This window comes from Meles meles, chromosome 16 (assembly GCF_922984935.1).
Source record: "Meles meles chromosome 16, mMelMel3.1 paternal haplotype, whole genome shotgun sequence".
Lineage (NCBI taxonomy): Eukaryota > Metazoa > Chordata > Mammalia > Carnivora > Mustelidae > Meles > Meles meles.
Genome location: NC_060081.1, coordinates 69,598,535 through 69,612,787, shown reverse-complemented (window position 1 = coordinate 69,612,787; position 14,253 = coordinate 69,598,535). Strand labels below are relative to the sequence as shown.

The 14,253-nt window shown below is 49.0% G+C and overlaps 1 protein-coding gene across 17 annotated transcripts in view; it reads left to right on the top strand.

Moving 5' to 3' along the window:
* ZMYND8 (zinc finger MYND-type containing 8) overlaps nt 1–14,253 on the top strand; it is a 127,208-nt gene that overhangs the window by 80,364 nt on the left and 32,591 nt on the right. For all 17 annotated transcript variants that reach the window (XM_045980454.1, XM_045980459.1, XM_045980460.1 and 14 more), the window contains 2 exons: nt 3,764–3,904; nt 13,459–13,611. In XM_045980454.1, coding sequence (XP_045836410.1) covers nt 3,764–3,904; nt 13,459–13,611 — 294 coding nt within the window. The remainder of the gene's footprint in view (nt 1–3,763; nt 3,905–13,458; nt 13,612–14,253) is intronic.

Genomic DNA, 14,253 nt, shown 5'->3' with positions numbered 1-14,253 from the left:
GTGACCCCAGTGCTGTCCCTTTCCTAGTTACATGAGTCATTTTTGTCCCAGATGTCTGTGAGGGGGGCCCTGGCCTTTGCTGGCTGGGGGGGAGAGTGAACCAGACCTGCCTTGTCGAACTTCTATGTTGAAATTGGGGGGGAAAAATTAGGACATATTTCTTAAAAAACCTTCAATATTTAAGTTTTATTAACAGAGGAAACTTTATGTTTCTGTGAAATTAAAGATTTGTTCCAGTTATGTTTTACTACCGGATTGCAAAAAAACAGCTTTGTCTCTGTGCTTGCTGAATTCTCCTGCAGGACCACAAGTGGGGCAGGGCTCTGCTAGACCACCTGCTGGCTTCTCCCTCCTTCCTCACCACCCCGCCCCCCAGGATTTGATTTGACTTTTTTAAAGTAATCTCTATATCCAATTTAGATGTAGGCTCAAACTCTAAGATCAAGAGTCAGATGCTCCTCGGACTGAGCCAGCCAGGTGTCCTGCCTTTTTTTTTTTTTTTTTTTAAAAGATTCCATTTTATTTATTTGACAGACAGAGATCACAAGCAGGCAGAGAGGCAGGCAGAGAGAGAGAGAGGAGGAAGCAGGCTCCCTGCTGAGCAGAGAGCCCGATGCGGGGCTCTATCCCAGGACCCCGGGATCATGACCTGAGCCGAAGGCAGAGGCCTTAACCCACTGAGCCACCCAGGCGCCCTGCGTCCTGCCTTTCTTAACTCTTTTCACAGGAGCTGTTATTATTATTATTATTATTATTATTTTTTTTTTTAAAGAATTTATTTATATGTCAGAGAGAGAGAGAGCAAGAGTGAGCACAGGCAGACAGAGTGGCAGGCAGAGACACAGAGAGAAGCAGGCTCCCCGCCGAGCACGGAGCCCGATGCAGGACTCGATCCCAGTGGGATCATGACCTGAGCCGAAGGCAGCCGCTTAACCAACTGAGCCACTCAGGCGTCCCAGGAGCTGTTATTATTAAGCTGGGAACTGTGGTCTCACGTGGTTGAGTTCTTTGTGGGACAGCCCGTGGGCGTGTGGTTTTGTTATGGCTCCCCCTTTCTGGTTAGGCTCTCATCAGGGTGCCTTGAAGTTGTGCACAGGGCTTTGGTTGGTAGAGGACCCTCCTGCTCCCCGTGGTGGCTAGTTTGTGTGGGAGAATGCAGTGTTTGAGGCCCTGATCTTCCATACTCCCAGGGAGGGACTGTGACTCTCTTTGGAAAGGAAGCAGGTAGAATATAAGTGAATGAGTAATAAAGAAAACTATAGATTTTGTTGCTCACATGCTCACGCCTTTAGAAATGCCTTTACCTTTGATGATTCCCGTTTCTGGTTTTGTTTTTTTTGGTGCGCCAAGTGCTTTAGTTCTGCTCGTTGTTTGGGTATCAGGGCCTGGTAACAGGGCTAGTAACAGCAATTGCTGCTCTCATTGGATAGAACTTGTCTGTCCTTACAGCGTTTGTCCATCCGTACAGCAAAACGAAGTTAATTTACTATTTAAAAAAGCTTAATTCTCAAAATTTCAGGTGTTGATTGAGCCTTTGCTAAGGACCGCTTGACCTGGATTATCGGATCCTGTCTCCTCCTGCCCTTCTCATTTGCAGGATGAGGTGAAGGGTTCCCGGAGACAAGCCCACTCATCTGTTGGTGGATTTATCAACCTCAGCACTACTGACCTTTGGGACCAAAGAGAATTATTTGTTTCGGGGGGCTGTGCTTTACAGGATGCTGAGCAGCGTCTCTGGTCGCCACCTGTTCGATGCCGGTGGCACCCTCCCCTCCCCCAGTGGTGATGGCCAGAAATGTCTGCAGACATTACCCGGTGTGTCCTGTATGGCAAAAGCACTCATGGCCAAAAACTACTTGTTCAGATGATTGAAACCAAAGCCCTCGAGGTTTACGGGAAAATAGAAAATACTACTATACAGATAGCAAATAATATTAATACAGTACTTAGCCGATGCTGGGCACTGGGTAGATGATGAATTTATTTGATCCTTATAGCCTGATGAGGTAGGGACTTTGACCCACCCTTTTGTATTATAATCAGTGTTCCTCATTATATATCAATGTGCAGGAAAGGAGATTGACAGAGGTCAGGTAACTTGCCCAAGGACACCCCGCAGGTCAGCTGCAGAGTTGGACTTCAAACCCAGTGTCTGGCTCCCGATGCATGCTTGCGGCCACCTTTGTCTGTATCTGGTCTTTCCCTCCCTGTTACATTAAAGGTAGTGTTGACAGGGCCTGCCTAGAGCTGTGTGGGTACATTTGTTTTTCACCTGTTGGATCCTCATTCTCCGTATCCACACATTTGGCAGGTGAGCAAACTGAGGCAAGTGTTCACCAGAGTGTTTGAGCTCTTTCTTTCTTTTTTTTTTTTTTAATAAGATTTTATTTATTTATTTGACAGAGAGAGATCACAAGCAGAGAGGCAGGCAGAGAGAGCAGGGGAAGCAGGCTGCTTGCTGAGCAGAGAGCCCGATGCGGGACTCGATCCCAGTACCCTGAGATCATGACCTGAGCTGAAGGCAGAGGCTTTAACCCCCTGAGCCACCCAGGTGCCCCTGAGCTCTTTTTTTTTTTAAATTAAAAAAAAAAAATTTTTTTTTTAAGATTTTATTTATTTATTTGACAGAGAGAGATCACAAGTAGACAGAGAGGCAGGCAGAGAGAGAGAGAGAGGGAATCAGGCTCGCTGCTAAGCAGAGAGCCCCATGCGGGACTCGATCCCAGGACCCTGAGATCATGACCTGAGCTGAAGGCAGCGGCTTAACCCACTGAGCCACCCAGGCGCCCCCCCTGAGCTCTTTTTTTTTTTTTTTTCCCCCCTGAGCTCTTTTTGAAGTCCTCAGGATGTCCCAATTTGAGACCTCTTTGCCCCTAACAGATTCTTTTAAGGACCAGACCACTGCCAAATCCGTGTTAATTGTGCATCTGATTAAGGCCAGCCTTTGGCTGTCTGGCGTGAATTTAGTAACAGGACAATAGCAGAAACAACGGGCTCTTTAGGCCAAGGGGCAGGATCTCCAGGATCTCCAGGAGGCACGGCCCATCTGAACACTGAACTCATTTTGTCACATGGTTTGGGTTCTGTCCTACCCCCAGCTCAGTGGGTGAGGCCCAGGGGGGCTGTATGTAAGTAGTTATAAAGTATTTTTAAAAGACTCGGGCTTAGGTAGGATTCTCTCTTGTCCTGTAAAAAAGTTTGGAACATAGTAAGGAAGGAGGTAATTGCCCAGCTCACTCTGTCTGGTGCTGGGTTTGGCTTCATTCAGCATCACAGAACCTTTGACCTGGGAAGCCAGAGATCTCCCAAGGGGTCGACTTGGCCTCCGGCAGGTGCAGTCACGAACCAGCTCATGTATCTCCCCCAAACGGACGGCTTGCCCTTTGTAAGCCTGGCTCCAGTCTCTGCCACTGGACCTGTGCTGGGGGCTGGTGTAATCCATGTTTATTTTGAGATTTACACCCTTGAATGGGCCAGACCAATTTCAGTGGCAGCTTAGCCGATTTGTCTTAGAGTTTTGTGTTGAACAGAATGACCGGGGATGGGGAGGCCTTCTCCCGTCGCAGCTCTAGTGGTTTCACGTTGGGTTAAAGCTTGTGACACTTGAATGAACGGCCAGTCCTTCCCGCTGTGCCTGGTCTGTGGTGCTCGGGCGGCGGCTTGTTGAAATCAAATACGATTTCTCTCCTCTCCCCCTGTGCACACAAGTTTGATTTGTTTATTTATTTGTATCCATCTTGTAACAATGAACATCCTTTTCCAGCTTCGCCAGCCTCTGCGAAGATGGGACAAGCGGGGAGTTTATCTGGCAGCCCGAAAACTTTCTCCCCTCAAGCATCAACACCCATCACCGCGAAGATGGACAAAACCTCCAGCACTGGAAGCATCCTGAATCTTAACTTGGGTCAGTGGGAATTTTTGGAAATCTCTCTCTGCAGTGGTTTTAAATAGTCTTGCAAGTTGTGATGTCCTCTTTTGCGTATGGTCCTTGAACTCTGAACTCCTCTCTCTTTGCAAAATACATAAAAGGTACATTGGCCGAAGATGCAGAGAGTTCGGGAAGAGGAGCAAGTAAGGGATTTCGTGGGGCTTGCTGACATGCAGAGTTGTTTTTGTCTTGAAGTACCTTAGGCTAGTGTTTACAGCCGTTTCATATCCTTGACCACAGTAACCTGGTTCTTAGATATGTGTCTGTATGGTTTTTGAAAGATGTATTTATTTGAGAGAGAGAGATTGTGTGCACAGGAGCGCAGGGAGGGTCAGAGGGCAGAGAGAGAATCTCAAGCAGCCTCCGCATAGAGCATGGAGGCTGTCAAGAGGCTGGATCTTAAGACCCTGAGATCATGACCTGAGCTGAAATCAAGAGTTTAACGCTTAACTGACTAGGTCAATCGGGTTCCTATGTGTGTATGTATATGTTTAATGTTTTTTTTTTTTAAAGATTTTATTTATTTATTTGACAGACAGAGATCACAAGTAGACAGAGAGGAGGAAGCAGGCTCCCTGCTGAGCAGAGAGCCCAATGCGGGGCTTGATCCCAGGACCCTGAGACCATGACCTGAGCTGAAGGCAGAGGCTTAACCCTCTGAGCCACCCAGGCGCCCTGTTTAATGTTTTATGCACACACACACACGATGTATATAAAGTTTTCTATGTGCAGTGTATTCTGATACATTTTTTTAAATTCTCTTCTAATTTTTTAAAAAATGGTGGTCTTTAACCCTGACTGAGTAGGTTGTCCCCCTGCCCCCATTGGAGTTCATTTATTTTTTTGTTTGTTTTTGGTTTTGTTTTGTTTTTTAAAGATTTTATTTATTTATTTGACAGAGAGGCAGGTAGAAACAGGCTCCCTACTGAGCAGAGAGCCCGATGCGGGGCTGGATCCCAAGACGCTGAGATCATGACCTGAGCTGAAGGCAGAGGCTTTAACCCACTGAGCCACCCAGGCACACCTGTTTTTGTTTTGTTTTTTTTTAAATCACTACCTCAGGCGAAAGTTTTCAGGAAAATTATCACCGGAAATGCTAAATATCCATTTGTGAAGTTATTTTATTGATTCATTCCATCATGATCGTTGATTTTTATTGAGAATTACATGCTGTGTGCTGTTTCAGGGACAGGGCAGGGAGTGGTGAGTGAGGGCCCTGCTCTCACACACAGCTGGGTTCTAGAAAGTGAGGGAGAGATAAGGTAAATAAACAGGACAGTTCCCCTGTGAGAGGAGAAGGTCAAGTGTGCTAACGTGGTAAGGAGAGTGAGAGGCAGGTTGGGTGTGGTTTGGAAGAGGCAGTGGTTCGGGAAGGTGTCCGTGAGGTGGTATGTATGTATGTATATATTTTTTAAAGATTTTATTTATTTATTTGACTGCTAGAGAAGGAAGACAAGCAGGGGGAGTGGGAGAGGGAGAAGCCGGCTCCCATCTCACAGGCTCCCCACTGAGCTGACTTGAGGTGGTATTTAAACCTAGATTGGCATGGCAAGAAAAACCAGACATCCCTGTATTGGGAGGAAAGCCTTGAAGGAGTAATTAGAGATTTATAGGCCTTAGGGTAAAGGGATGCGGATGGGGAGGCCCAAGTGGTTGTCCCAGTGGGTGAGAGGGGGAAAGGTGAGGAGCTGAGGTCCATCAGCCCTGTGGACCCTGGCGTGGGGCTCTTGGAGCAGCGGAGGGATGTGAGCTGACTGAGCATTTTCGAAGGACCATACTGGCTGCTGTGTTGAGGATAGCCTATGCAGCTGTCTTCCCCGGGGCCGTTCCCTCACTCCCCTTCCAGGGGACACTTGGCAAAGTCTGGAGACATTTTTGGTTGTCAGAGCCAGGAAGGGAGACTCAGAACCAGGGTTTTAGGAAGCGAGGAAGGGCATCTTCCTGTGTGCAGTGGTGCTCAGTGTGAATTCAGTCTCTGGAGGCCAGTACTCCCTGGTTGATCTTGTCCTGCAGTGCCCAGTGCCCTTTCAGATGGAGAGACAGGGGTCGGGAGGGGAGGCTGCAGGTGCCCAGGATCGCGGAGCCAGTAGGTGGCCGGCCTTGAGGAAGCTCGTGTGTCCATGGAGCCCAGAGCCTGGTCCGCCCTGGCTCCCCCATTAGTGCAGCCCGGATGTGGTCCGGCAGGCAGAATGGTAACTTTTGGGGCTCCAGCTCAGATGGGCTGGTGCAAATTGCTCACTTGCAGAAAAGCGGACCCATTTGCACCCCTGGGGAACATTCGTTGATCTCAGCAGTGTGGTTTGCTTTCTCACACCCTCCCTCCACCTCCACACCCTGAATAGGAACAGTGTGCAGAGGCAGTTCTCATGGTCACGCTTCTCTCTGCCAGTCATGCGTGGCCACTAGCTCCTTCCCTAAGCCAGGCCGTCTTGGACATCCTTGTGATGGTGGGGGGAGGGGGAGTGGGGGGTGTCTTTCAGTTTGGCCTATCCGTGCTGGCGGTGAAGGATTTCTTCTCATTGTGTGTGCTTGTGGGTGGGCCTGGTGGGACCCGAGGCTGTCCTGTGCAGACGCCCCCCCCCCCCCCGCCCCGCCCTCCTGTTCTAGGACACTTGCCTTGTTTGTCAGTGGGAACGAAAGCATTGGGAATGTGGGTGTTTTATGGGCCCGCATTTCAGTTACCTAACGGGAAGAGGAACAGAGAGGGACAGGTGGAAAGTGTCGTGGCTGAGTAGAAGGATCAGACAGTGGAGGGAAGTTCTAAATAATCCTCAAGAGCTTGCTGGGGTTGGGGCCGATGCTTTATATGGGGCTACTTTTTTTTTTTTTTTCTTTTTAAGTAGGCTCCACACCCAGCATGGAGCCCAGTGTAGGGCTTGAACTCATGACCCTGAGATCAAGACCTGAGCTGAGATCAAGAGTCGGACACTTAACCCACTGAGCCATCCTGGCATCCCATGGGGCTTTTTTTTTTTCATGTCTGGTGTCTGTGTAACTACTTTAAGCAGATAGAAATGAGACCGCGCTAGGGATGCCGACAACATTATTATATCTAACAAAACGATATTTCATTAAAAAAAAAAATAAAAAGACTGGAAAAGACCAAATTAGAGAGCTGGAAATCCCGAGTGGTTTTGTTTTTTTTTTTTTTTTAAGGTGGGGTGGGGGGGGGGGCATGGGGTTGGGGTCAGGGAGGTCTTGACTCCAAACTGCGAAGGGATTCTTTGGCCGATGACACTGGTTACACACACCTGTAGAAAGGTGTTACAGCTCGTGTTTCCCCCCGGATTTTACTCTCTGTAAATTAGAACTATTGAAAAAACTACAGCAGTCTCCGAGGTAGATAACAGTCCCATTTTAGTGCAGTAGAAACTGAGGCACAGAGAAGCAAAGTTAGCTGCTCTGCCAAGCATCCTGTGGTTCGCCGTCACGTCTGGCCTGTGGACTCAGGCCAGCCTGCCTTGTAGTTTGTGCTCTCAGCCACGATCCGTGAGCTGCCACGCTGCAAGACAGGGCCGTGTCCGGATGCTGGCCGGCCCCGGACACAGCTTCTTGTGCCCTTGGCTACGTTGGCCTAGCTGTGGGGCGGGGGTGGGGTGCAGGGTGAGGATTTCGAATGGGCCCTCCCATGGAGGATGGATTGCTTTTCTGAAGGATGCAGCTCCCACAAGTTGAACCTGTGTTGTCAGATGCTGAGTTTTCAAGAAAACACAGAAATGCAGATTTTTATATGAACTCTTCCTCGTTTTTATTTTTTTATTTTTTATTTTTTTCTTCCTCATTTTTAAAAATCAGTAATCAGTTGCATGAAAAATGGAACTCTTTTTAGTCAAAACAGATAAGTCCAACGCAGAATACTGAAGCCCAGCCCATGGGCTGCGTAATGATCCTTAGACTTAATTTTGGCGCATGACAAAGGGGAAAGCTTCTGCAGAGACTTTTGTGCCTGCTTACTGAGACACCGGGCCCTCATTGGCTGTCTCAGGCCTCCTGGCGGCTCTGAAACATGGAGCAGAAGCCTGGTGGATGGTTACAGCCCCTCTCTGTGACTGTATGGAAAATAAGTCATCAGTCAAAACAAGAGGAGGAAGGCCTGATTCTTTCCGTCTTCCAGACCCCCGTTTTGCGTCTCCGGGAATCTTGTCTCCTCTTATGACGCAGGGTGTTTGCTTTGGGCTGAACAAACACAGCAGTTGAGTGATCCTGTTGGTGACACACATGTGTCTGGTGCTCAGTGAGAGATGCTGGCAGCAACGGGAAGTTGTCAGACCCGGCGCACTGCTGCTTGCTTATTCCCTCGGCTGTCACTGATGGGAGGTCGCCTTTCTTCTCTGGATAAAGTGATATCTTGAAGTCAGGCATCCCTTGAGAGCATGCGTTCAAGACCCAGGCTTTCCACAGATTGTCTTGATCCTCCTTCCCCCACTCCCCCAGTGGGTGATGTGAGGACAACTCTGCTTGGCTTTGATTGATAAGAGTTATTTACCAGGGTCTGTGGGCTCGACGGTACTGTTCCCTTAAAGGAGCCACCAATTTGTAGCTCCTGCAAGTCCATTGTTACAGTCACCCAGCAGCTTTTGAACAAAGGAAATCTGTTTCTTTTTCTTTCTCTCTCTCTCTCTCTTTTTTTTTTTTTTTTTTGTCTTGATAGAGGGGGGATGTGGAGGGTTCAGAGGGAAGGGGAGAGGGAGAATCCCAAGCAGCCCAGAGCCCAGACCCTGAGATCATGACCTGAGCCCAGACGAAGAGTGGAACACTTAACCAACTGAGCCACCCAGGCACCCTAAGAAATCTATTTTTTTTTTCCAGTTGAAAAAGATGTGCTTATATTTTTCTTTTTTTTAGATTTTTCTTATAAAGAGTTTATTTTTTACAAGTCATGGAGGCACATGGTAAGAGAAATTTAGGAGGACAGAAAGATGTTTAATGAAAAGCCAGTTTGTCTGTAACCTGATCACGTCTCTGTGCCCCACCCAACAAAGGACCACGGTCACCTCTTCTCAGTCCTCTTGAATTCTTCTGTATGTAACCAGGAGTTTTCAACCTGGGTGATTTTTGTCTGCTAGGGGGACATTTGGCAATCTGTGGAGGTGTGATTTTTCAGTAATGTCCACACCCAACCTGGGGTGTAGAGATCAAGAGTGAGCAGCACGGGAGCCATCTGGAGGCGGCCCTAGAGACATTTTTATGGTCACAACTGGGATATGGGTGCTGCTGGCATCTGGTGGGTGAGGCCAGGAAAGCGCTGACCAGCTTACAATGCGCAGGATCCCCCCCCAGCCCCCCACTTCCCTACCCGCCCCCACAAAGACTTAAACAGCCCCAAATACCAATAGTGCAACATTGAGAAATCCCAAGAACACACATATTCAGATAATATGTTCCATTTCCTTCTTTCCTCCCCTACACCAGCGCTCGTGTGTCCCTCCCGTTGTCACCTTCGTTTTCATTAAACAGGTTGGTTTTCTAGAGCAGCACATAAAGAGCTGAGAGGGTTTTCATGTAGCAGCGGTATTTTATTCCGTTTCGAGGTGAAGTGTTACCTTATTTATTGGCTCTAGGCTGTTTTGCTGTTGAAAATAGCTGCAGTGAAGAGCCTGTTAGCCCCTGTGGGAGCATAGCCACACGATGAGTTCCTAGAAGTAGAATCTCCGGTCAGAGGCCGTGTGTGGTTGACGTTTTGAGAGATACTGCCAAATTGCCCTCTGAAGGGATGCTTCTGATACATGCTCCCTCCAGAAATGTAAGATCGTGTCTCTTTCTTTAGCGTTGGTATTTTTTTCACCCTGGTTTCCATTTATAGGCCAAGCTGTCTTCGTATTAGCTGAAAAGTTCAAAATGTTGGCAGCAAAGGTAGATTCTGAAGATACTCCTGACACATAAGGGCAGGGGTGGAAGGAGGCCCGATAAGCCACTATTAGCTAAACAAGAAAGAGAGGCTCTTCTTTTCTCCCTGTGGAGGCGAGGGAAACTCAAAACGCAGCTGAAAATTCGAGAAAGTTAATTAGATTTGGCTAAATTCCTGAAGGTCTGCTCCCGGGGACCTGATCCCAAGCCCTTCCTGGCTTTTGGTGGGTTCTTGTTAGGATAAACATTACTGTGGCTTATTGACCAGAGAAACCTTCACTGTAAAAGGAGGTGCTTTACCTTCTTTCCATTCTTCCTGATGATGAGTATTTTTCCAAGGGCAGCCTTTTAAGGCTAAAGTTAAAAGATTGCGTTTACTGCTAGACAGAGTTCCGCACATACAGGAGTGTTCTGGCGAGGTGTAGGTCTCTTAATGAGCCCTAGGTTTAGAAGGTTAACACAGAGGTACAAAGGTTAAGGCAAATCAGGAGAAGGAGAAGTTTTCTTTTTTCTTAAAGATTTATTTATTTATTGGAGAGAGAGCTCAATCTCCTAACCCTGAGATCATGACCTGAGCCTTAATGGACTGAGCCATCCAGGCACCCCAGGAGGATTTTTTTTAAAATTTTTATTTTATTTTATTTATTTATTTATTTAAAAAAATTTATTTATTTATTTGACAGAGAGATCACAAGTAGGCAGAGAGGCAGGCAGAGAGAGGGGGGGGGCGAAGCAGGCTCCCTGCTGAGCAGAGAGCCCCATGCGGGACTCGATCCCAGGACCCTGAGATCATGACCTGAGCTGAAGGCAGCGGCTTAACCCACTGAGCCACCCAGGTGCTCCGGATTTTTTTTTTTTTTTTTTAAACTCACATAGAAGATTGGACTAATACAGGACTTCTCAGCCTTAGCTGCCAGTTAGAATCATCTGGGTTACTTTTTAAAAAAAAAAAATCTAATTATTATTATTATTATTATTTTTTTTTTTTTAAAGATTTTATTTATTTATTTGACAGAGAGAGATCACAAGTAGGCAGAGAGGCAGGCAGAGAGAGAGGAGGAAGCAGGCTCCCCACGGAGCAGAGAGCCTGATGCGGGGCTCGATCCCAGGACCCTGAGATCATGACCTGAGCCGAAGGCAGCGGCTTAATCCACTGAGCCACCCAGGCGCCCTAATTATTATTATTTTAAGTAGGCTCCCTGCCCAGTGTGAGGCTTGAACTCATGACCCTGAGATCAAGAGTCACGGGCTCAAGGGCTCAACTGACTGAACCAGCCTGGCCTCGGGTCTGGAGAGGGCCAGTGTCCAGACCTTCCCCCCAGGCCAGTTAATTCACATTCTCTGGGAGGAAGGACCAAGGCTTTTTTTTTCTTTTTAAAGCTCTGTAGGTGGTTTCATTGTGCAGATTAAGATCGCAATTAACATCGCAAGAGGGAATGACAGATTTTATTACGGCCTTTGTACCAAACCAGGCCTCCAAATATTTTTGTAAATAAAGTTTTATTGGAACATGGTGTCGTCAGTTTGTTTACACATCATGTAGGGCCACTTTGCAGCAGAGCCTGCATGGCCCGCAGAGCCCAGGTCACTTTGGTGTTTTATAGAAAAACTTTGCTGACTCCTGGTAGCGTAGATGGTGTTTTTTTTGGTAAATGGCTTGCGGAACATTATTGAGGACGCGGAGGGAATGTGGTTTTGTGAGATTTTTTTCTTTGACAACTTTATACTTGAAAGGCTGCCTTTTTCCTTAGGAATCCTGCCCACTTTCTCATTTCTGAAAGCGGAAGTTAGGAGACAGCCTTCCCCCGGCCTTCCCCCCTTCCTGTCACATCCGCAGCTCAACTGTTGGAACCTTAAGTCCTGCCAGTACTGCTCTTGAATCGGAGGTTTCGTTTTTCTTTCGGTGTCCCTGGTCCTCTTCCTCCTCCTCCCCGCCCCCCCCCCGCCCCCTCCCTTGCTGTTTTATTACTGTTTGGCTCCTACGTTCTCTTTTTGAGATGCTTCTCAGGTTAATTTGCATGAAGGTTCTTCCCCTGTGCCTTCACCCCATCCTCTCTGTGAGCATGTCCAGTCCTGCACACACATATGCACACGGATGCCCACGCACATGTACACACACACTCACAGCTGGATATGGAGCCTTGTCTCGCAGGACAAGGGTGGTATCTGCTTGCTGTGAGCAACTCACACCTGGAATCTCCCTGAGGGCTCCCCCGCCTCCCAGTATGTTTTTGGGAAAGGGCCCTTCCTAATCCTACCTTGATCAGGACCTCATTATGGTGATAAAATCAACTTGGAGTCCTTCATTGCTCTGGTTAGCTGTCAGTGGGCTGGCTGGGGCTCTTGGGAAGCTGCCTCTCTCCATTTGCTTTAAAGGAACAAATCTCTGGGTGTGCAGGGTGAGAGATGGCCCCATTCCTGGGTGAAGGGGAAGGTGCGTGGGTCATGATGGAAAATGGAAAGGAGCAGAGAAGGAAGGTTTTGAGCAGCCCAGGTGGTCCAGCTCTCAAACCATATCCTGGCCTGCCGGAGCGAGGTGGCATTTGCAGAGGGGAGAGCAGGGAGATGGAAGACGTCCAAGGGTGAGCTCCCAGGTGGTGGCAGCAGGCTCAAAGGTAGCTTCTCATCTTTGTCCTTGATGGATGCCACACGCATTCCAGTTTTTTTCTGGGATCGGCCAGGGCAGGGCGTGTGCCCCACATTCTCTGCTCGGGGTTGGTGGGAGAGAGAGGGGGCACACCAGAGGATGGCAGGCAGGGAGGCCTGTGAAGTCTCATTGCTTTCTGGGCCTGTGCAGACACCTTCATTTTGTCCCTTTCTTCTGTTTTACGGGGGTTCTGGAGGAGGTGGGGAAGGAATTCAAGCAATGCCATCTCACAGACCCATGGCATCTGTTCCACTTGGTCATATAAGGAGTCCGTGGCAGAAGTGGGGAGGGTGGCTGGACCCCTGGCCCTGAGTCCTCCATCAGAGGCCTTTGCCTGGGACTAGGGCCAGGAGCTCTCACTGTATCTGAGCGAGAAGACATAGGTTGAATATCCAGGGCTTATCTGTCCATCTGTCTTCAGATGGATGCCTGGCCCAAAAGCAGGAGGTCTGCCCATCCGAAACGTGCCCTCCTATTTTGACTTGAGCTCCTGTCTAGATCAGCTAGGAATAAAAAGTGAAGTCTCCGTGGTAAACGGGGAACTGGGCCTCCAGTTCCGTGTGTGTGTGCGCTCCCGGGCGGGCGTGGTGGGGGAGGCGCTGCACATCCCTTGGGTACAAGCCCTCTCTGATCTGGGCTTGGAGTTAGAAGTACACTCTGGCCAGACTTGGTGTCACTTTATCTGCTGATACTGAGATTGAATATATTACTGTAACCTTTGGCTTCGGAGCTCCCCGATGACGTGGCGTTCCGCAGACAACCATCTGGCTGGGATTGTGCATTTTAAATATTGAAAGCCACCCAGGCGACTGTTCAGTAGACTGGGTAAACCTGCCAAATGTGTTCTCGGGCTATTATCTCCAAGTCAGCCCGTCGTCGAGCAGATGATGTTGCTGGGACAGACAGTGAGAAGGTTGGAGGTTTCTCTCGCCGCCGTGTTCTAGAGCGCATGTTTATGAGAAGGAAGTTAAGCAATGAGCGTTGCCTAGTCCTCTGCCCAGCGCCTGCCTGACGGGGCAGTGACCGTGTCTTTCAGATCGGAGCAAGGCCGAGATGGACCTGAAGGAGCTGAGCGAGTCGGTCCAGCAGCAGACGGCGCCTGTTCCCCTCATCTCGCCTAAGCGGCAGATCCGAAGCAGGTTCCAGCTCAATCTCGACAAGACCATAGAGAGTTGCAAAGCACAATTAGGTACGTCCTTTGGTTTGCTTGCACAGGTGCTGTTGGTCTCCACCGTCCCTGTTGACTCTTTGAATGGGGTCACTGCCCCGACGAAGCCGAAGTTGGATCCCGCTGCTGTTGGCAGCTGCTTGACCTTGGCCTTGTTTGTGCAACGGAAGAACAGCCTCACTCACGGCACAGTGTTTCAGATTGGCCAGTTAGTGGTCCGGAAGGGTTCTGCCAACTCCCCCCAGCATATGCTCTGGTGGTGGCAGCCTGCAGACTCGAGTTGCAAGTGGTAGGGGAGTTTGTAACGGGAGTGATTCTCCTGAGTTTGCCCCGTGCTCCCTTTTCAGCATATGTCAGGGTCCTAGCGTCAGGATCCAGAGTGTCCCACGCACACATCCAACACAAACTCTTCTGCTGAGGACTGAGCCCTTCCTACCCGGCACTCACGTCCTGCTTCTGTGCCTCTTGCCTCCCTCCCTCTTCCCTGTGCTGCCTGCCTTCACACTGCCTCCTGACATGCTTTCCCTAAGGCTGACCTCAGGCATCGCCTCATCCAGGAAGTCTCCTCTGGTTGCCCTCCCATCTCCGTCTGCTGCCTCCTGTGGCACTTTATTGCTTGGAAGCATCAGCGGTCTCTTTGTGTTTGGGGGGGGATCCCTCTAG